The sequence below is a fragment of the Glycine max genome, chromosome 1 (genome assembly GCF_000004515.6).
Source record: "Glycine max cultivar Williams 82 chromosome 1, Glycine_max_v4.0, whole genome shotgun sequence".
In the NCBI taxonomy this organism is placed as follows: Eukaryota; Viridiplantae; Streptophyta; class Magnoliopsida; order Fabales; family Fabaceae; genus Glycine; species Glycine max.
In genome coordinates, this window is record NC_016088.4 from 41,226,569 (window position 1) to 41,250,514 (window position 23,946).

Genomic DNA, 23,946 nt, shown 5'->3' on the forward strand with positions numbered 1-23,946 from the left:
AATATAAAAAATATAAAATTTTGGGGTGGGGGGGGGGTGTGGGAAGAGACTGGGGGTGTGAGAAGAAGAGGCTGGGGGGGTGTGGGGAGAAGAGACTGGGGGGGGTGGGAAGGGCGGGGGGTGGGCTGCCCTGTGCTAGCCGTAGCGCCTACAGCAGGGGCGTCACCAGTAGTGCCTGACCCCTGGGCGCTACCAAAGGCGCCCGCGTCAAGGGCGCTACCTGCTGTGCCACGCGTCACGTGGACAGTGGAGGCGCCTGTCTGGGGGGCGCTTTGCAATAAAAAAACAGACCCCCTTGAAAATAATTACAAAAGAGACCCTTTTTGGTAAATAATTTATAAAACTGTCCCCTTTTAGTGTTTTTGCCCTTATTGACACAAAAAGTGAAATATAAATAAGTTACTCTTCAAATCTCACATGTTAGAAAATATTTTTTACTATAAAAGTAGCATAACATTTGTTGATTTTTCTATTTGAGAGAAATATTTTCAAGATATGTGTCTATATATAATAATAAATAAATAAATAAATAAATAAGAGACAAAAGTTTTATATATATATATATATATATATATATATATATATATATATAATATAGCAAATGTAATATCAACTATTTAATGTTTAAATAGTAATATTGCATATTATTTTACTAAACAAGTCGAATTAATTTTTATAGCAAGTTTAATTTCTCTTACTTTTCGCCCACAGACAACCAAAACTAATACCAGATTACCAGCTACTGCCCATTCATTTTTTCCTCCGCAAATAGAGTATTGTATCCTTACCCGATATATAGAAATCCATTCTGTCAAAAAGAAATTCATCTTTATGTACGGCTACGAGTTACAAACAAACAACCAATGTTTCTTTATTTTATTAATTTGGTTGGTCTAAGATGTGAAACATCTGTTAATGTCAGTGCTCACAAATGTTGCAGACCCTCGTATCAATATTTATTTAAAAGCCATTTGACCAGCATCTTGCAATAAAATATGATCCTTTTTCAACTTAGTAGTCCAACCATGTTATGTCCGGGGGGTGGAATTACAATTTTAAGGAATAGAAGTATAATTATTAGAATTAAATAAATAAGGATCATAAAGTTCACAATTTTAAATGAATAGTTTATTATGTTACTTATTATTTGAAACATAAAATTGCTAAAAAAATAATATTAAAATTAATTCAAATAAAATTATATTATATAAGAAAAAAATGTATAATATATCACAATAATCATAAAATTAATCATTATGAAAACACAAATTTAGTTATAAAAAATAACTAAGACATGTACAGTTACTCTTACTGTATTTTTTTATTTATTTACACAATTATATTTCTTTAAATTTTAATATTATTTAAAATTAATCACAGTATGTGAAAGCTAATTAAAAAACTCAATTTTATTTAAAAATAAATATAAGTAAATCTCATGGTAGTTATTGTCTTTGTTAAATAAAACATGAAATTAAATTGTTCTATTTTCTTTTTTCTATCAGCAAGAGTAAGTGTTTGAAATAGGGAGAAACTCCAGCAAATTTGTAATGGCTCAATTAAGTGTTTGAAATTCACTGAGGATTGGGAGGACGACCGTTAGCAGCACAAACCCTTGAGCCCCATTCAAGCAATTCTTTGCTTGTGTCATCCTTGTGAACAATCACTTCAATGAAGCACAAGCAATCTTTCTTGTCACCTGTTGCTGTCTGAATTGCCTCAACAAGCTCCTCTTCACATGTAACCTGAAATAAAGCGTGCATAAAATAATTATATTAATTAACAGCTATGAATTTTTCAGAATAATGTGTAAGTACTATGTTAAGAATCTCACCTTAGTGGTCCAGCATTTTCCTTCACCATTGTGGATTGCATCAACCAAGCCAGTGTAGTTCCAGTTCTTAATCACATTGTATGGCCCATCATGAATTTCAACTTCAATGGTGTATCCACCATTGTTTATCAGGAAGATGATGGTCTTCTGCTCATTTCGCAGCATTGTGGACACATCCTGAGCTGTCACCTACACAGAATTTAAAAAGCAAGATAAAAACACCATAACAGTTCAAAAACTGTTGGGTAAAGGAAAAAAAATGCATCAACTAGAATTTAACATTAAATTTCCTTTTTTATTTATATTTCCTATAGATATTCTTCTTAGGCAATCCTATTCAAAGTATAATGAAGATACTAAATGTAGACCCTTCTTCCAATAGGAATTCAAATCATAGTCACATTGTGGGGACTAGTCTCTTCTATTAGACTCGGGTTGGTTAAAATTTGGAAAATTATTTGAGTATATCTAAATAAAAACAATTTTCTTTATGATTGAAATCATGCTTAAGTAGTTATATATGCAAGACAAACCTGAAAGCTTCCATCACCAATGCAAGAAATCACTCGCTTCTCAGGAACCGCCTGAGCATAACCAAGTGTAGCACCAACAGACCAACCAATTGAACCATATTGCATTTGGAACTCATACCTGTCAACATATCTTTTCTTCAAAACTGAAAAAAAAAAAATACTACATAAAGTAAAGTGACACACCAAAAAACACACTCTCTATGGTACTTACCCACACCCCTTTGGCAACTTCAGCTTCTGGCAGTTAAACCAAGAGTCCCCTGTCTCAGCAATCACCGCGGTTTCGCCAGACAGCATATCTTGTATATGCTTAAACAGAACATTAACCCTCAAAGGCTCTCTGGGTTCAGCTTTCACAGGCTTTCCCTCAGGGACAAAAATCCTTGAGTAATTTTCATAAGCAGTGTTGTTGTGCTTGAGACGCTTTGCGAGTTCCCTGAGGAAGTCCTTCATGAGGACACACCCGAATGCGGGTCCATTGGAGATCACAACGCGCTCCGGCTGCACGATGATGGCCTTCTCCTTCTTGAGGAGGAGTGAGTACCCAACAGAGCTGTAGTCATTGAAAATGGGGCCAGCAAACAAGTATGCATCAGCAGATTCGACGATTTCAGCACAGAATGCGGTGCTCACAGCACCCCAGAATGTGCCAATGAAGTGGGGTTTGTGCTCCGGGACTAGTCCCTTGGCTGATGGCATCACAGCAAATGGATAGCCACATGCATCAGCAAGCTCAACAAATGCATCACATGCATTAGCCACCCTTAGTTTAGGACCTCCAACCATTACAGGCTTCACTGCCTTGTTTAGGAACTCTGCTGCTGCTTCCACTGCAGCCTCCAACCCCATCTTGTTACTCAATCTGCATAAAACACCAATAAATAGAATCAATGTGACAAAAATAAAACCAATCATTAAAGTTTCACATGATTGGATTGTTCACAAAGTCATCCCAGAGAGAGACCACTTTGTGTTTATGGTTTCAATCAATCTTTGTATGACACATATACTAAATTTTCAATTCATGACAAATAATTGATAATATTTGATTATGTGTCACGTAGAGATCACATAAAAATTAAATAGAAAAACTATATACAAAATCTTACCTTGGAGACAGAGAAAATGGAACCGGCTCGCGACTGAATGTGGGGTGAGGAATGCCAGGCAAGTTACAACTTATGCTTATGTACACAGGCTTGCTTTCTTTCAGGCAGGTTGAGATTGCAGTATCAATCAATTCATGAGCATCTTCTATGTTATTCACCACAGCCTATCAAACCATATGCACAAAAATTAAAAAGAAAATTGCATTGTCTTTATTTCAGTGTTCATGGAAACAAACAGACACTAGTAAACCAAAACATACTACTATAAACTGGCAAACCATTCATATTGAGGGCACGCATTCCACGTACAATAGTAAACCAAAACATACAATTATTTTTATAGAGAATACTATTCTAATAGAATAGGATTAGAAAACAGATTTAGAAACACCCTTAAACACTAAAATAATCCTTCTAACACTCATTGATGTGACATAAAATTAAGATTACTGGTTAAAAAGCTGATTGGTTAAAAAAAGGAAAATTAATAAAAACAATTAAAAAAAGATAAACATAGATTTGAGATATTGACCTGATAGCATGTAACTGTTTGGAAGCACCTGAGCTCCTGGCTGAAATCGGACAATCCAATGGTGTGATGCAAGATTCTGTTGGTACCAAAATCGTTCGTATTGGGCCCACCCACAATACAGATCAGCGGAAGATTCTCGCTGTACGCGCCCGCAATCGCGTTGATTACACTCAGTCCTCCAACAGTAAACGTGACGACACACGCGCCCACGCCCCTGCACCGCGCGTAGCCGTCAGCAGCGTACCCGGCATTGAGTTCGTTACAACATCCTATGTTTTTCAACTGCGGCTCCGCGATGAGGTGGTCGAGGAGGGTGAGGTTAAAGTCACCCGGCACGGAGAAGACGTCTGTCACCCCCACCTGCATTGCATGACCAGTTATAAGATTAGATTAGTGATTGATGACTGAGTTATAATTAAGATTCATTTAGTAAATTTAAATTTTTTTTATTAACAAAAACTAATAAACTAACAATTAATTAATATTGATGAATAAGATTAACCTGCACGAGTCTCCGTGCTAGGTGGCGTCCTAGCGTGGCATCCGAGGACGTCATCGTGGTTGCGGGGACGGAGGGTTTGATTGCTGAAACGGCTCCGTTCGGGGGACAACCGACGTCGTTGTTAGCAGGCTTGCACGCGTCGAGGGATAGAGATCCAATGTTAGTGTCCATGAGGAAACAGTAGAAACGAGATGATAGAGAAAAATGTGAATGAGTTAGATGATGATGAGGTTTTGTTTTCAGAGAGTTTGGTGTTAGTGTGAGAGAGAAAAGAGGGAGAGTGAGAATTTATAGGGTTTATTTGTGTGGAGTGGAATAGTAGCACGAACTAGACAAGGGGGAGAGAAGATGGTGTATGGCATTACAAGGGGCGGTTTTCGGGTTTTGCATGTTGGAGCCATTTGGAATGGGCAATGGTCTTTGGGGTTGTTGTGTTGTGATGTTCTCCTATTTTTCCTTTACAGCATGTGAAAGGTGACAAAATCAAATTCAATTCAAACACATAATTATGGGGGCTTTTCGGGTGTTAAGGATTCGGTGGGATTTTCATTTTTAGTTTAGTTTCTCTGAGTGTGTTCACTGTTTAGGGTAAAGTTTTTAATTAATAAAAAAAATTCTTGTATATGTTATTTTTAAGGTATTATAAAAGTGAATAATTTTTATACATGCATGATCGTTTATGGTGAGATGATATAATATTAGGGTCTTTTAATTATTATTTTTTTTTTTTTGTTTTAAGGGAGGGTCAAGCACTAAGTCTTGAGAAAAGCAGGAAAGGATCTAATGGGAGGGTTAAACTTGTGTACTCTTATCGTAATTGAGTTGTTTTCGAAATTTTATTCCGATCGATATAGATGATGAAAAGTAAAATTAAATTAAATTAAATCGGATAAAATAAAATATTATTATCATATAATATATATTCAGATACTTTTGGTAGAATGAAAAATTAAAGTTATGGTTTCATTATTTAAAAACAAACAAAATATTAAGGGGATATAAGTAAATAATGAGTTTATTTTATTTCTCAATTTAGAAGAGAGAAAAAAAAACCAAAACTGTTAGAAAATGGTAGTATCATTTAAAGTGAGTTTATTTTTAAGTAACCAATATATATATATATATATATATATACACCATAGATCAGTGGAAAAGGGATCAAACGGACAAATAGGAAGTAAGAATGCAGTATGACGAAACAGAAATCGAAATATAAACTTTTAAAAACAAGTATCAAGGGCACACCGGAGACCGGCTTACAAATTCCAGGTTTTCACAAACAAAGAAACCGAAGCGGCGGCAGAGCCATACAGGATCGGTAAAGAGAGAGAAGACATGTGAAAAGAAACTTTAAGTTTATTCAAATTGAAAGAAGAGCTTACAAAGATTTTTTCCTATGCAGAACGCCTCTCTCTAAAACCTGAAAATAAGGCTATCTAAAGGGTGACTCACAAAGGAAACGAGGACTCCTTTAAATAGACCAATTGATTATTGTTTCTACAGTGCCGGTAATGTCTACCGGAACTATTACAAAGTTGGCAAAAAATTGATCTTTTACCGGATTAATTAGTTACAATAACTCTTGATTATTACAACTAATTAATCATCTTCTAGTGAGATGCCAAAACAATCATCCTCATTCTGATAGAAAGGATCATCATGTTGGTCATCAATGTCCTCTGACGATTCGGCCTCCTTCTTTGAAGGTTCTTTGAAGGTTCTTCTTATTCTTCTTGTTGAAGCAGCTAGAGAACTTCCTTGAGGTTCTGGGCAAGACTTTCTTTGGATTTTGAGCTTGCCAAGAATGCCGCGAGTTGAGATTTCTGATTCAGAAATAATGATGTCTCTGGATCAGCAGGTTTGAGGAATTCAGGGTGGCTCTGGAACTAGATCTTGACTTGGTCTGGAGCAGCCTTTGAGGTATCAAATTGTGACCACCATTTTACAAAAGCATGTCTTTGTAATGACAGATATTGCTTGTTGTTTTCGGTTTTCCCATACCTGTATTGAAATGAAAAGATCCATGACAAAGCAAAGCTGAAAAAGTACTTTAAATCGGCTGGAATTCTTGATTCCTTGTTGTTGAATAATTTGTTGAACTGATGAAATCCCTATTGGACTTCTTCTGGGAATATTTGTGGTATTGGTCCAAAATAATTCCACCATTGGAGAAACCAGTTTGGAAAATTGTAAACAATATTGTTTTTGAAGTAAATCAACCACGAATACTTGAATTTATTATTTTGGTGCCAAAACACATTGGTCCAGGCGTCAATGTAATCCCAATAAGTGTATCTTGTTGGGTCAAAAAGTGCAGAAAACTTCTTGGGTTGGTTTAGATTGGTTCCGTAATGCCGTGGCTGCATTACTTTCAGGATTTGGATTGTGGAGTGGGTGTTTAGGCTCGGGTCTTTTGAGTCCTTGAAATGTTTGATGGATACTAAATTTGTATCCACTAGAATGAATTCATAGAATTTTCTAGTTTTATTGAGGGTTGTTGGCCTATAATGAAACCCTTGGGGGAAGACTTTGGCAGTTGCTTTGAAAGGATTCTTATCCCAATATTCTGGCTCCATTTGTAGGACATTAAAGAATTTGTTTTTTGAAATATAGTTGTTGGTGGGTTGTGGTGTTGGGTCTTGTTGAGCCAACGTTCGTTTTTCTTTCTGGTTACAAACTGTCTTAGTTTGTTTGGTCTTTTGGATTTGTTTTTGGAGGTCTATTTCAGAATCATCGTCTGATTCTGAGGCCATTTTTGCACAGGTTTTCTTGGCTAATTTTGGGATTTTGGTAAGGCCTATGTCTTCTAAGGCCTGAAGAGTTTGAATTGACCAGGCATAGTTAGCCACAGTCTGTTTTGCTGTTACTGGTTTGGGGGATTCCTGAGTGGATGACTCAGGTTTGACAATAGCTATTTGGGTTAATGACCCTTCAAATTTTGGTTTCTAGGTTGATGACCCAGTCTGGGTAGGTGAACCAGAGGATGATGAGGTTGTTTTCTTGATTACTGACTCTGGTAGAGCCAAGAGAACTTCTTTTCCTTTACTACTTGTTCTACCTCCTCTCCCGGAGGAGCTGGACACCTTAGGAGGCATTAGTATTTTTCTGTAAAAATTCATGTGTGAGGTAGTCAGGTAGAGAATTTGAGGTGCCCTTTATATATTCTATGTCAAAATCAAAGACACTTAAAATTGTTTGCCATCTTGCAAAAATTTGTTTTGAGACAAGGTTTTTAACATCTTTTTGTAAAATATATTTGGCTGATTTACAATCAACTCTGATTAAAAAGTTTTGGTTTAATAAATCCGATTGAAATTTGGAAATGCACAAAACAATTACTAAAGCTTCTTTTTTAACAGTTGAATATTTTAATTGTGCAGGATTCTAATGTTTTAATGTATATGCAATGACATGATCTTGACCATGTACTCTTTGTTTGAGGATGCCACCATAACCTATGTCTGATGCATCGGTTTTGACAATTTTAAATGCTTGTGGAATAGGAAGATACAAACATTTTATGGATTGGACCTTAAGTTTGATTTCTTTAACTATTTTTGTATGGAGGTCAGACCAAGGAGACAGATTTTTCTTCAGCCTGTCATGTGACGGCTTGACAATATTGTTTAAATAGGGGACAAATTCTCCTACATATAATTTAAACAACCTAGGAATCTTTGTAACTGGTTTTGTCTAAGATTTGGTTGGGAAATCTGCTAGCAAACTCTATTGACCTTTCTATTGGAATGATTGTACCTTGATATATATGGTGACCAAGGAATCGAATTTGAGTTTGGAAGAGATTTATTTTTGATTTGGAGACTTCCAAACCATTTTGTTTGATAATATGGATGAAAGTCTGGAGATGTTTGAAATGTTGGTCAATGTTTTGGGAAAAGATTAAAACATCATCTATGTAGACAATGACAAATTTTGAATAAGGATTAAAAATATCATTCATAATTTTTTGAAACTCTGAAGGGGCATTCTTCAGTCCGAATGGCATTACATTCCATTCATATTGCCCGAAAGATACAATAAACGTTGTTTTGTACCTATCTGACTCTTGGATTTGGATTTGCCAAAATCCAGATTTCATATCAAATTTTGAAAATATTGTTGCAGAATTTAATCTGTTAAGTAAATATTTTTTGTTAGGAATAGGGTACCTAATCCATTGTAATGCTTGGTTTAGTGGTTTGTAATTTATGACTAAGCGGGGTGTTCCACGCTCAAGCTCTGATTGTTTGTTGACATAAAAAGCCGCACAGGACCATGGACTTTTGCTTTTTCGGATTAAACCTTTATCAAGCAAATCCTGAATTTCCTTTTGACAGTATTGAAGAAGTTCTTCATTCATTTGAATTGGCCTGGCTTTTGTGGGAATTTTTTTTTCCCTAAAGTTTTTCTCATAAGGGAGTAAGGGAGATCAACAATATGATTCTTTCTATCCCAAAATGCATGTGGCAAATCAGAACAGACAGTAGATTAATATGACTTAATAAAGATTGAATTTTTTCTTTTACTTGGGGTTTTCCCAGTTGTATTTGAATATTATTAAAAGATACTTCTTCCTTTAAGAAGTTAATTTGGTTAATTTTATTCTCTATAAGATTTATATTCCTGGAGATTGGTTTAGTAGAAAAATTAAATATAACTTATCTTCCTAAATAATTTGTAGTTATTCCTTCATTAGATATTTGAATGGGAAACAAGGCTCTAATGAAGGGAGTTCCTAAGATTACTTTGTTTTTAAGGTTTTTTACCAGAAGAAAGTTTGTGTTAATCCCAAGACCTTGATTTTCGATGATTGCATTTGATAATTTAAAACTAATCTTTAATTTTGAGCCATTTGTTGTGCTTAATTTTTCTGAGGTTTTCTCAAAGAATTTTGTAGGAATTAACCTTTCTAAGATACAGTTTGAATCAGCCCCTGTGTCAAATAGGGCCATCGTTTCTAAAACAAAATCATTAATAATTATTTTTATGTTTATGTAAAATTTTTGAATTTTAATCTTGTTGAATAATCCCATAAACATATCATCTTCTAAATTTTCTGGTTGGTTTTCTTCATTGTTGTTGACGCTTTCAGTATCACTATATTCCTCAAGTTGAGAAAGAATGATCTGATGAATTTCTTGTTGTTGGTGAAGTTCTTTTACTTCTCTTTTTAGATTGTTTATCTCTTTTTAGAGATCTTGGATTGTCGTTGGTTTGGTTGAAGAATTTTCTAATCTTTTGAATATGTTACTCACATCAAAATTTATTATTTGTAATAAAATCCTTTTGCCTGGGTTTTACCTCTAATGTCTTTTTGAGTTTTTCCAGAAAAACCTTCTTTTCTTGGGGGTTAGGTGTAGAATTGATTGCTTCAAACAAGAGATCTTGTTCTCTTGTTAGAGTATTGATTTGTCCATCATCATCTGTTGACGATAGTTGGTCATCTTGTTGAATTAAGTTTAGGTTTTCATCGGAAAGTACGGAGGATGAAGTTTCTGTTTCTTCTTCCTCCGAGGTTTCGATAAGCAAATTGTTTATTTGCTCTTCAATTGATGGTTCTAAGTTAAGGTTTCTTAACTTCTTTTTAGTCTACAATATTTACTAATGTGGCCTTGTTTTCCACAATTGTAACATGTTATCTTTGATTTTGCCTTTTGTCTAGGATTTTCCATTTCTCTACTGGTTGAGGGTTTGTGTGAGTATCTCCTTCTTGGAAATCTCTTTTTATTGACTGGTTTATTCTCATGGATTTCTTTTCTAGAATTTTGTTTTTTCTTTTGTTTTGGACAGGCCGGTAGACCAAATTGTTCGTAGAAGGAACCTAAATCTTTCTTTGTTTGAGCCTTTTCTTTGGCTAATTGCCTCTGAATTTTTTCATCCTAACAAATCTTTAAGGCTACCTTTTAGACATAAGAAATTAATTGACCATAGCTTAAGCTCTCATATGGAATATCTCCATTGGCAGATTGACTACGAATTTTATCTCTAACCTTGTCTCCTAATGATCTGGGAAGACCGGCTATAAATTTTTCTTTCCAAAAAGGTTGTTGACTATCTTCTCTGGTGTAAACCCTAGTTAGAAAAGTATCTTTGTACCACCTAAAGTCTGCTAAGGTTCTACACTTAAGGTTTGACAACAACTCTGTTGACCTATCTTTCCACAGAGATGGGTCTCTAATGAAGTGTTGCGCTATTGTAAAAATTAATGTATTAACAGCGTCAGGAATCTCCTTATCTTTGTCATTATTAATGACTTTTCCATTGAGATCCGTCTTGATCGCGCTGTAAATTTTTTATTTTTCCTCGTTCGTGAGATAATTATCCCACCAACCTTTTAGAAAATCCTGCCACTAAGATATCTATAATGGTTTCTTCTTAACATTCATGGGAGGTTTGGTAAGTTGTAGCTACCATGGTCATATGTTGGAGTGTATTCATGATGTTATACTCCATTTGTGTATCTATGTTCCATTCATAGATGTTGTTTGCACTAAAACTTTTAAAATTGTTTTCACCTCTTTCTTCTAATAGAAGGTCAGGGGCAGTTGGACGTTGATAATATAATTTAGAGGTTGTTTTCCAGTGCTTGGAATTAATTGGATTTATATTCTTTTCCGATACTGATCCTATCTCGGTTGCATTATCTGAGTTTTGGTCACTATCTTCATTAATAACATTAATTAATTTGGAGGTACTTCTTGTTACCATTTTGGAAGTATTTTCCAAGGTTTAGGGAGTTTCTGGAATGACCTTAAGTAAACTACCAATTTTGTTTAGTAATTCACTATGATTATCACCTACCCCTTCAATTAAGGATTTAGTTTTTCTAAGTTCCCTAATTTTTCGTTTAGCCTTCTCACTAACTTTGAAAGGTTTGAATAATGGTTTTTCAATGGGAATGCTTGGCGAAGCTTCCTCAACTGATTTTTGTTTAGGAACTACCTTAGTTTTAATGGTTTCTTCTAAAGCTTGTAAATATTTATTGGTGTAATTTGCCTGTTCCATTAGGCTCTTAATATCTTTGGAGGTTACTTCCTCATTGACATATTTTGTCTTGAATGGAATTGCCATGACAGGTTTATTGTTACTGTCTTTGACATTTGGTAGTTGATATTGTGTTGTGGGAAGTAATTCCGATTGGAATAACTCACCATCTTTCATTTGCCAGTTTGTTATGACATTTGTTGTTGGATCACCTATGATGTCCTGCTTCCATGGGTAATCTATATCCTTTCTAATGGTATAAGCATGGAACCAATCAAAGAAAAGGACATTAATTTTTACTCTTTCGATAAATTCATAGAACTTGTCTTGGATTTGTTTTCTGTTTGCACCCTTGTAATGTTGGAAAAACCATCTCCTTTGAAGTTCATTCTCCGGAGAATAGAAGTCTTTCTTAAGGGTTTCCTTATCAATGCTAAAGTTGTCAGATAACATCATAAGGTTCCATAGAAGAATAAGTTAGGGATTGGATCGACTTCTGGTCGTCCTCCTATTCTTGGTTGTACGTAGTTCTAGGTATACTAGAAGTAGTATCTAATCCTTGGAGGTTTACAGTAGGGAACTGGTTATGTGACTCAGATCTGGTTAATCCTATTGGAATTGAATGAGTTCTAACCGAAAAAGACCTTTTGGATGACTCATATTCAGACATAGAGGCTTCTATTCTTGATGAAAAAGAATTTCTCCTATTGAAGGTTATTTCTACCTTACCGAAGTTATCTTGCTTAATTTGCTCTATGGTTGGAGCGGGTCGGGGAACAGACGGTGTGGCCTTATCCATAACCCATTTTTCGGGAAGAGTTACCTCATCCCATTTTATTGTTCTTGGGAGAGAAACGTTAGCCTTTGTCATATCAGTGATAAACAAAGTTGTATCTCCTCTTTGAGGTTTTAACAGGACTCTAGAAGCACAATTATTCAAGACGTTGTACTAAATCCTGTAAATCAATGCTGTTGGAATTGATCCTTCTTTCATGTCGAGGCCATGAAAGTGGGTATTTAGAAACAGAGAGTCAAGAATGTTTCTGTCCATCAGACTCACGGTTTTGTTTGGGTAACAATTGAAGTATATTGGACCTTGTCTTAGGCTTGTTTCTATTGTTCCAATTAAGGAATCTTCAAACTTGTTATGCCTAATATCTCTAAGGCACATTAAGACTGCAACATCGATGCCCATATCAATTAAAGGCTTGATGGCTACTTGGACACAACCTATGTGTAAATATTTGTATTTACGGCTATGTTCATAAATTGAATTTTTTTAGAGCAGATGAAATTCTTCCCCTATGTCTTGTCCTAGAGGAATATTATTTTCTACCATTTTGATTATATAATCAAAATTATGTTTGTCTTTAATTGTCTCAGGAACATACAAGGTATCCTGAGGGATTTCTGGGATGTTTCAGTCATCCATGTTTTGGTTTATGTCTTTGAATCTGACTTCTTCATCAAAGAGATTTGTTTTGGGGCGACCTCGTGGGTCTGGTTATCTTGTTCATTGAGTAAATTTTTGGGTGAATTCATTGAGGATGAGGATGAAGACGAGTTTGATCTAAAAGAAATTCAAGAAAATGATCGTAGAAGGCGAGACATATTAGATATATCCTCAAATATCATTGCCATCATATGGTTCCATAGAAATGCTTCCGTAGGTATATATGTAACTAAATTTCTTGGATCTGGAAAAATTTCTTAAAAACTCTTTTTTTTTTATGACGAACAATATAGTTTGAACATATCCCTATAGTCACCAGTATATTATGTCTCAATGTTTTATTTGAACAATACACATTAGCCTTACTGCCTTTTCCATCTACGGGACTTACTGCTACAGTATCATTCAATTAAAACATCGGATTGATGTACTTCCAGAAGATGTTGTTCAACATATACTGTTTAAATTAAAATAATTGTACATCGTCCAGATCCATTAAAATATATATATAAGTAATTTTCTTTGTTATTAAGTCAAATTGACCTTTCTTGTATTGAGTGTTTAATTTTATTTTTATTTAAAAACTTTATTCAATTAAAATGATGTTACTCAATTTTAATTTCAATTTAATATTAATTTCTAGTTTAGTTAAAATTAAAATTTTGAATTTTAATATAGTTTATGAATTAAATATACATTTCCATTTTTAGATTCCCTAAGTTTTAGTATTATTATAATATTAATTAGTATATTTTAATTTTAATTTATTAAAATTTTATTATTAACAAAAACATGATGTTTCTATTCAAATAATTTATTTTTATAAGTTATTCTTCAATTCTAATAATTTAATATCTTTAATTTGTTTATATAAAATAAAATAGAATTAAAAAATTCCTAATCTAATGTAAAATAAAAATGACTATTTTACATTAATTTATATAGAAGCCTCTTTTCTTACAGAATTATATAGAAGCCTTTATCTCTAATAGAATGAGATATATATAATAAATATTATGATATTCATTTTACTCGATATGAAACAATCAAAGCTAGCCTACTAAAATAAAATAAAAAAACAATTCAAGCTAAGGTAAATAACTACTAGCTGTCATTTATTTTATTTAATTTGATTATATTTTTTCATTGATTTGAATACGGAACATTATTATAATTTTATTTTTGTGTTGTTTTGTTTAATTAGGACAGTGAGCTATTGGAAAGGAGCTGTGCGTGTTGAGTAAGTCATGGCTTTCCTCAATAAACGGCAAAACTGAAGAAGCTGAACCTAAACTTTGCCTCGTATTCATAGGATCCTCTGAAATCTGAATACATTTTATTTTATTAATTTCCGTTTGTTTTATTTGAACCAAAAAGTTTGGCAACAGAAGCTAATACATTTTATTTTATTAATTTAAAGTTAAACTGTTGTTTCAGCTATAACTTCTTCTTTTTTACATAAAAATTGAGATAAGTTGAGTGTCGGGGACTTGCCATGTTAAACATACTTTATTATTACTTTAAAGCTAAAAAACACTTACATAATGTCAACAAAACAAAATACTCACATAGACTTAATGCCGTTTAAAATGTGGCAGTCTTTTTTTTTTTTCATTTTTAAGCACATTCTTTCACTTTTAGACAAGAGGCTGCTCTTTGAAATGCTGACAACACTAAAATAGTTATACTTCCTGATTGTACGTACTTTTTCGTATACAACAACACACAATTTTGAAATTCAGCTTAAAATTAAGAGTATATTTAAATAGACATTTCCATTATTAAGAAAAGAAAATAAGAAAAAATAATTTTTTTAATAAATTAAAATTAATTTATGCATAAGTTAAAAATAAGTTTTTAAAGAAACTATATGAGTGAGCTTTCATAAATTAGCTTATGAATAAACTAATTTTGATTTAAGGAAAAAAATTATTTCATTTTTTCTTTCTTGTTTTGTCTTTTTTATTTTTAGCTCATTTTTTTACAAGTGCTTAGTTATGAAGAAACTTACATATTTTAAACAATCAATTATAAATTATCTTAAATAGGAATGTGAATAAGTATCAATTAATTTTTAAATTGTATAAAAATTTATAAATGTAATATATTTTTGTGGAATCTTTTTGGATTATAATAAAATTTAATTTATATAATTATATATATTATATATAATAATAATAATAAAGGAGATGATCAGATTAGGTTTCCAGTATTTTGCTTCAAGACAAATTCACCCTTTAACTGCTATAAACAACCCGGCTATTATTGTGTTTTAATTCAATTTTCATATGTTTTAGAGAAAAAATCTTAGAAATTCATTTATTGTAAATTTCAGTCATTCATTAGTTTCTCTTACTATAATTCAATTTTTCAAACATTAAAAGATAATAAAGATTTTAAATTCAAGAGAAAGTATTAAAAAAAAAAGAAAAAGAAAGAAGGAATATATACACTACATAACTACAAAAAGACTTTATGTAACTTCTTCAATTCTACATTTTATTATGTTTAAATATATGAAAAATGTGATTTATGAAAATAAAATTAATGAATTTTATTTTTTAAATAAATTAAATGATTGAGATTTCACCACTAGAAAACCGTGTTTTAACGACAGTTATTTAGTACTTTCAACGACAGTTTCTAAATCGTCTTTAAAGATATCATCATGGAAAGTATTTAATTTTCACGACGATCCTTGAGCCGTCATAAAATGCATGTATATGATATTTTCATCCAAAAACTGTCTTAAAATCATAATATTCTAAGATGGTTTTATCTCAAAACCGTCATCCCAAAACTAGCTTAGAATCATGATATTCTAAGACGGTTTATTCCTAAATCGTCTTAGAATGTCACAATTTTAAGATGGTTTTAATTGATAACCGATGTTGATTTTTTTTAAAATATTTATTTTGTTTTTATATCAAACCAAATTAAACTTGTAATTTCAATCATTCAAACCCAAATAGATCAATTGTTATAAATTATTACAAAAATAATTTTGGTAATGAATTTCAACATACGTGAGTTACATTGACAAATAGTGTAGGCGTACATGAAGCATATATATGATAATCCATATTCCAATAACATGAGGATTCTGGTTCACACAAATGAATAATAGATAAAAGTAGTTACTGGATCAATACATACATATAAGTAATAAACAACTCATGCACAATATGACATTCATAATGGGCAAATGAAAAAGTAGCAACCTAGTCTCATTACTTGGATCAATTAGCAATCCAAATGGTAGCATGTCCAAATTGGGCTAGGAATTTCCCTTTAAACCTTTTCCTTCTATCATGTTAGTTGGTAAAAAATCCATGGTTCAGAATTAAATGAACAAAAGTTATGTAATTTGGTGATAGCATAATGTATACAAAGAAGTAGCATGATTGCAAAATACTGCAAGGCTGGAAAAAAAACTTAAACAGAAATATAGACAACTTAATCACCTCGTTACATCAAAATGAGCCTTGATGTCCTCCCGTAAATCTCATTCATCTCCTGTTATTCTATACATGCTGACTAGTCCACTAATGTCCTTGGCAATGGCTGGTGTGACACTGGTTCTGGGAGACATAGAATACACAATAGGGTGATTAAGTTCGTCGAGAACCTGTCATGACATGCCATATGATAAATTAGCCAATAAATCATTGGAAAAATATTACCAATATTAGTGTTTATGTGAGAATGAGAGGTAGTGAAAAGGGTAAGATGGAGAGGAAACTGCAAAATACCTTAGACACATAGCTTATTTCATTTAAATCCAAGTCATCACCAAACACATAGTCATGTTTCACTGCAAGGACAACAACAAATCTATCAACATAGCTGCCAAAGCATAACCAAAATGATATGTGTGTGTGTGTGTGTGTGTGTGTGTGTTCTCATAGATCATAATGAAAATTCAATTAAGAGTCCACTAACTAATTTTTATTGCAATTTTTTATGTAAATCTTGAATTAGCACATGAGTGAATATTCCATCAATGCCTAAAAGGCTGACAAAATTTTAGAGGTTTAGAATGGATGAAAAAGGAAATTGTAGTAAACTAACTTTTGTAAGTGTCACCCAATGAAGTAGGCTGTGTTGTTTTTATCTTTAGTGAAAATAGAAGTTCCTTGATATGATAACATTACTTGAATACCTATGAAACATATCATAGATGCCCATTGACAAACCAATAGGTTGTCAAGCAACCATTACACATGAAACAACAAGTAACTGTCTTGAGTTAGCTAAAACAAATAAGCAACATGTAAGTTAATAGACAAAATACAAAAATCATAACCCTAAGAATCAGTCAAAGCTAGGTTAGAACTCCTTTTGCAGTGTCTTACACCTAACTAACACTCTATGAAATAATGTATGTATCCATCACCTTAAATAATATTTCATTGTTCAGTAATATTTCACAACTCTGGAGACAAACTCTAAAGCATGCAATCTTTCAAGAAGTTACGTTTAATCTTCCTTTAATAAATATCCATCATCTTAAATCCCCAATTTTCATTAGAATTCTAAGAAGCACATTAATTGTATAATTCATGTAACATCCCGTTTTTCGTAAAATAAATTAAAAAGGATTTTATTTAAAAATAAATAGAGTTTTAGAAAAATAATGAAGTTTTTTTGTAATTAAATAAATAAGGAGAAATAGTTTTATTAATTAAAATAATGGTTTTAAGGTAAATAAAATAAATGTGTGTTTTTAGAAAATAAAAAAGGATGTTTTATTTATTTATTTAATAGGGAGTAAATTAGAGCTTTCTTTTTATAAAATAATAAAATAAAGAAAATAGAGTAAATAATAGGCTCAGAATAACTTAGCTATAAATAGAGACATATTAGGTTAGTTTTTACATTTATGATATGTTTCTATGTTCTCTCTTCCTCCCAAATTTGTTCTCCCTTCTTCCTTTCTCCAAACTCTCTCTTTTTCATACACCCAAACATATCTCATTAAAACTACCATCTTGGATTCGTTAACTGCTGGATCATCCTAAAATTTGGATACCACATTTGAAACTCATTTTCTCACCTTTTCACCATAGGGATTTGTGAAATAATGTTTTTAGAGAGAGAAATATCCCTCGCATGGAGATAGTGAAATTGAGACTCTAATCTATTCTTCTTCTCTCTAACGCTTGGAAATCCTAGCAAAACGACTAAAAGAAAAGCTTGAGGAATCTTAGAAAACCGTTAGAGACATCGTTATCGCTGTCAGACTACACATGCGAATCCTCTTAGAGGTAAGGGGTGAATTATTCATAGTTGGGGAGTAGTAAGAACATGTGTAGGGGTCCTTAGAGGATCAATTAGGATGGGTTTTGGGGTGTTTATGCAATTTTGATTCTATCTTTACAATTATAATTGTGAATTATATATGTTTGATGAGTCAATTGATGTCCCAATGCGAAATTATTATGTTCTTCTGTTGAGTGTGAACCTTGGAAATTGTTTTTTTTCTTCTAATTAGCTAGAATTGATGAAACTGAATTATTAGTATGATGTCTTTACTATTTAATTTGCGATATGAGTTTATATTTGGATCTAGCATACTGTGCTAAAGAATAAATTTTCAAAAGAAATCTCTTTGTTTTTGTTTTACATATTGCGGTAGATTGAAAAGGGTATTGTAATGTTATATTAAAATAAAATTTCAAATCATAACAAAATTGTACGTGAATTTTTATGTCCTATACCACTGCACTTTTGATATTTGACACCACGCACATCAATTGCACTTTATTAAAGAATGTGAATTGTACTCTAAATAATCTTTTCTTTAGTTGCTTATTTTATACATATTATTGTCTTTGTCTTGTATCTTCCCACGATGATGATCAACATGTTATATATACATGCAATAATAAAAGTAATAAATAAAAATTAATAAGTTGTAAAGTTAATGCTTAGTAGTAATTTCTTTGATATAATTTTAATTTAATTGTTTTAGAAACTATTTTTAATTGAAAATAATATAGTTCGATTTAATATATATATATATATATATATATATATATATATATGTTTTGTGCAATGTAAATATTACTATTGTGTGGTATGTATATGATTCATGAGGCATAATGACATGACATTTTGGGATTATGAAATTTTGATTGAGATTGAGTATAAGTGGCAAGTTGAGCACGTCTTAATTTTTGAGATACACGTGAACATGTGATGGTGGATTGTGACGTTCTAAGATGTTAAAATATGGACATGGAATATAGATGTGAACAAGTGTTTGGTTAATACTTTATGTGATATTACTTGTGTTGTGAATTGTGAATTATACAATAATTAGACTAGTGTTTACCTTGAGAAAAGTGTTTGTGCACGAGGTGTTAAAAAAAAAGTGTAAGATTCCAAGTTAGGAACCTGAGGTGTTAAAAAGAAAAGTGTAGGATTTCTAGTTAGGAACATGAGGTGTTAAAAGGAAAGCATAGGGTTCCTAGGCACCTTATGATTTTTCACTTAATGAGAGTGATCTAACATACCTATTGTGTAGTGTGTCTTGTTATGTACTCCTAGGCACCTTGGTGTTGTTCTTCACTGACATGGTATCACATTGCATATAGGATTGAGTCTTAGAGTATCTGTTGCATAGCGCTTGTGTAATGATTATTGTGACTTGTTATGTGATGATGTATAATGAATTGTGTAAGTGTGAGATGCGGTGTTATATTTGAGATGTGTTGTCTTAAATATATGATTAATCGTGAAGGCGTGTAATGTGATTTGTGATTAAATTCTAGGACAAGTGATGCTTCGTGTTAAGTGTTGAAATGATGCAAACTATGCCAAAGTTGAGCCTTATTATATTTATATTGTTGTTATATTTATATCGTACATGTATGCTTATGTTTATCTCTATTCGTTGAAGAATGTGATAACTCACTCCCCGTGTGTTGTTTGTGTTTAGATCCTATGATTATCTCAAACATTGAGTTCATGGGAGCAAATGATTAGATGGATAGTTTTAAAGAACCTCATGCTAGAGGATACTGAGACACAATGTTTTGATAGGATGTGACATTGGGGCATGAGTTTTTGTATTGATTGCATGAAGTTTTGGACATGTAGTTTTTATCATTTTTTTCACATGTTGAGTATTTAGTTCATTCTCTAGAGTTTTGGACGGCCTTGTTTTGAGTTGGAAATGTTTCCATACCCTTAATTGATAAGTTTTTAATTTGGTGATTAACGCAAATATGAAACTTTTACTCACAAGAGCTCTTTTATGTTTATTGAATAAAATCATTTTACATAATTCTGCATTTCCATGTATTTTATTATATAAATATATATATCGGGGCAGGGGGTGTCACAACTCATATATTACTTACAACCTCAAGGAGAACAAGCTGGCCATACCTTGAGGATTTCCCTCTCAATTTTATATAAAAGATCTTAAGGCGCATCAATAGGTGGCTTTGTCACATTGTAGCTTCCATAATCACTTTGTGAACATCTAATGTACTACATATTTGATAAAAAAAAAAAAAGATAGCGTCCATTAAATACTATAGAGTTTGTAATAATGAATTACTTGTCTAAATGAAGTGAAATTTACCTTCTGCGGCATTGGAGCGAGAACCTTGGGAATTGAATAAACATTTGTATCTAGAGGAGTAACATACATTTACAAACGAACAACAATTCAAAACTCAACGGTGAAAAGTTGAACAAAGAAAAGAAGAGGTATGCATGGATTCAAAGCGTGGTATTATTAGGGTTAGGAACCTCTCTAAAATCATAGACATCATTGTCGGGGTCGGGGGGCTTGCGAATTAAGAAGTCGCAATCGACTAGGCAGAAAATTGTGTCAAAGTCCCAGCCCTGCATGGACACGAAGCTCTTGCTCTTAGCAACGACAATGTTATCATCGCCGGTGCCGATAGTGGCGACAACAGGGATAAAGAGGTTGTACTTGATGTCGAAGTCCTTCTTGTTGTCGAGCTCTCTCCTCCATTTCGTCCTCATCCATCTCGTAGTGGTCAGGGCCATCACCAATGTCATTGTTGACGCAGGTTAAGTGTCGAGGAGACCTCGAAGGAGGGCGCATGCGAAGAGAGCGAGGTGGGTGGGGATTGAGAGAAGAGAGGAGGAAGAAGAAAGATAGTCGGAGTGAGATGGCTAGGGCTGATGCAAATAAAAATTGCCAACATTCAAAGACGGTTTTTGCGAAACCGCCTTTGAAATATTGGCAGTATTTACAAAATTGTCACCACTACTCGGACAACAACGGTTCTTCAATAAGTGTCGATGAACGTGCGCCTTAAAATGTAGCTTTTTAGTAATTTATGGTGGTTTTACATAAACTCGTCGTTAAGGCGTCTAATAATTACAAAATTGCCACCACCCTATGGAACAATGACGATTTTGGTACAAAGGTCATTGTTCAAGCATCGTAAAATGCTTTGTTTCTAGTAGTGTTTCTTCTTTACTACTAGTTTAATTCCCATCTTAGAAAAATATACTATTATTAAAAAGGAGATAAAGTGTAAGAATCAATTGAAATGAAATTAAAATTGAAAATGCTTATTTATGAAAATTATAAAGTCTAAGAATGAAATAATAAAGGAGAATCACACACACATAATATTTAAACAAAGTTAATTACAATGATCACCCATGTGGTTTACTTTTATTACACTTGCCATCCTTTTTTTGACATTACTTTTAATCTCATCTATTAACTCCATAAAATTTTATTAGTAAATTAAATAAAAGAAAAAAAATAATTACAATAAGTTGTTAATCTAAACTTTCCCATTTCACTTACTCATATCAACAACTTTTTTTTTCTCTTTTCATCTGTTATTTCTACCTTTTCTCTCTTTACAAGAAGGTTTAGGGTTTGGTTGAGATATATGGCCAAAATTGGGGCTTCCATATGAAAACATTCGTGTTGTAGTTATTGGACGATTGTGCAGTGGTAGAAATTAAAGTTGCTCATTTGGAAGGAGAAGGGAGTCAAACTCAATTTTGCATTACTGTTCTGCATTGTTGTTTCACACAGCTTAGGGTTTTGAAGAAGGGAGACAAAGAGTGTTAGGGTATTGGAACTACTAAAAGGTTCATTAGTTTTTTGAATTTGTAGTTTAGGGTTTATTTTATTTTCTCTGTTATATAGGGGGCACTCAATTTTATTTATTTGTTGTGATGGTGGACCACTAGTTTAGTTACTTTTTTTTGTGTGTTGGTGGAGCATAGAGAACACGATGGATGATGGATGATCCTGTTGTTGATCCTAATATTGTGCATCCTTCAAATGAGCATTTTGTTCATGAAGAACAGCAACCCATCAATGAAGAACCTGACATTGTAAATCTCAGTCCATGTCTTGATGAAGTTCATGTGAGTGAGGAAGAGACATTCTTGCTAGTTTTTTAAATGGTTCATCTGGGATTGAATATGAGACAACCAATGAGGTAGATCTTGATGAAGAATCTAAAGCTCCTATGTCACTTTGAGGAGACAATTGATGTCATTATCTCTTACATGTTGACAAGCTAAAGCATAAATGGGTCGGACACACATTTATCTTATTTTTCAATCATTCACAATTTGCTTAGAGCAATTGCAAATTACTCCACTACCATTGACACTTGAAGAAGAAGCAATTCTTAATTGAGACATTTCAACAAACACCCAACAAGAAACAAAAAAAAAAAATACAAAGTTAAAAGAAAGGAATAGACACATTTTAGGCAAAGAAAATTCAACAAAAATCACATGTTCCTCATGTGACACTTTTAAACTAACGTTTTCATGCCTAAAACATCCGAGAATGATCATTGAAACAGAAAGCCAAAAATAAGTTTTCTTTAAGGTTCAAAAAAGTAGGAGTACCCAATGTAATAAAAACAACCCACATGGGATGGTTATTGTTATTCACTATAAAACAATACAATAATATTTTATTTTTTATGATTAATATTTTAATATTCTAAGGCCATCTTATAAAATCCTTAATTAAGCCACTTAATTTTACTTATCTTAGGTCTCTTTTGGTCCATCATATGTATTACGACTCTTATTGTGGATGCGTCAGCTACATTTTTTCATTTTTTTAATATAAAAATTCACAACAAAATTGCAATTGTGACTATAACCACAATATAAAATCATGCATTTTACAAGAAATGTAAATGGAGTTCAAAGAAAAGTTGCCTGAAGTAGGTTTGATTTTTCAGTGATCCGAGTTTAGTCAATATAATATGAGGCTTTTTTTACCCAAAAGGGGTATTTTTTTTTTGTATTTTCTATATGGGGTTGGTTTTGAATTAATTATCGAAAGGGGATAAGTCGTAATAGATGTTATGACTTCTGAGTTAGAAGTCATAACACCCATTAAGTCTTTAATTATTTTTGTAACTAAAGTCGTAAATAATTTATGACTTCAGTATAAATTTTTTTTACGACTTTAAAGTCGTAATTTTTTTGTTTTGCTTTTACGACTTAAAAGTTGTAAATTTTTTTTTCTTTTTTGGTATTACGACTTCAAAGTCGTAATACTTTTTTAAATAAAAGTTTTAAATTATTTTTACCATAATTTTTTTATTTTATTTTGTTTTGGTTTCAAATTTTTTAAAATTGAAAAAATTTGTTTATTTAATTATTAAATAAATAATTTTAATTTTACTTGTTATTATTTTTATTTAATATGTTATATATTTTTATGGTTTTATTTAATATGTTATATATTTTTTTAATGTTTTATTATTTAAAATACATTATATCTTTTTAATATTTTTTATTTAAATATTTTTGGTTTATTTGAAATTTATATAATTTATTAATAAAGATAGATACTAAAATAAAAAGAGATACTAAAATTTTAAGTGAAGGACAAACCAATTTCAAATAGGTGTAAAAAATGATCATAGTGTAAAAATGAAGGACATAGTTGCACTAACTATCTATCCAAATAAGTAGATGACTAAAATAGTTTCTACTTTTTATGTTTTTCTTT

The 23,946-nt window shown here is 32.3% G+C and overlaps 1 protein-coding gene across 1 annotated transcript; it reads right to left on the reverse strand.

Moving 5' to 3' along the window:
* Window positions 1-1,393: 1,393 nt before the first annotated feature.
* On the reverse strand, window positions 1,394-4,964 carry LOC100787315 (pyruvate decarboxylase 2). Its single transcript, XM_003516906.5, has 7 exons — window positions 4,511-4,964; window positions 4,009-4,368; window positions 3,477-3,640; window positions 2,579-3,229; window positions 2,368-2,485; window positions 1,835-2,023; window positions 1,394-1,745 (listed from the first exon to the last, which is right to left on the reverse strand). Exons 1-7 carry the CDS (start codon window positions 4,679-4,681, stop codon window positions 1,575-1,577), a joined length of 1,824 nt encoding a protein of 607 aa, XP_003516954.1. The 5' UTR covers window positions 4,682-4,964; the 3' UTR covers window positions 1,394-1,574.
* Between the last annotated feature and the right edge of the window lie 18,982 nt (window positions 4,965-23,946).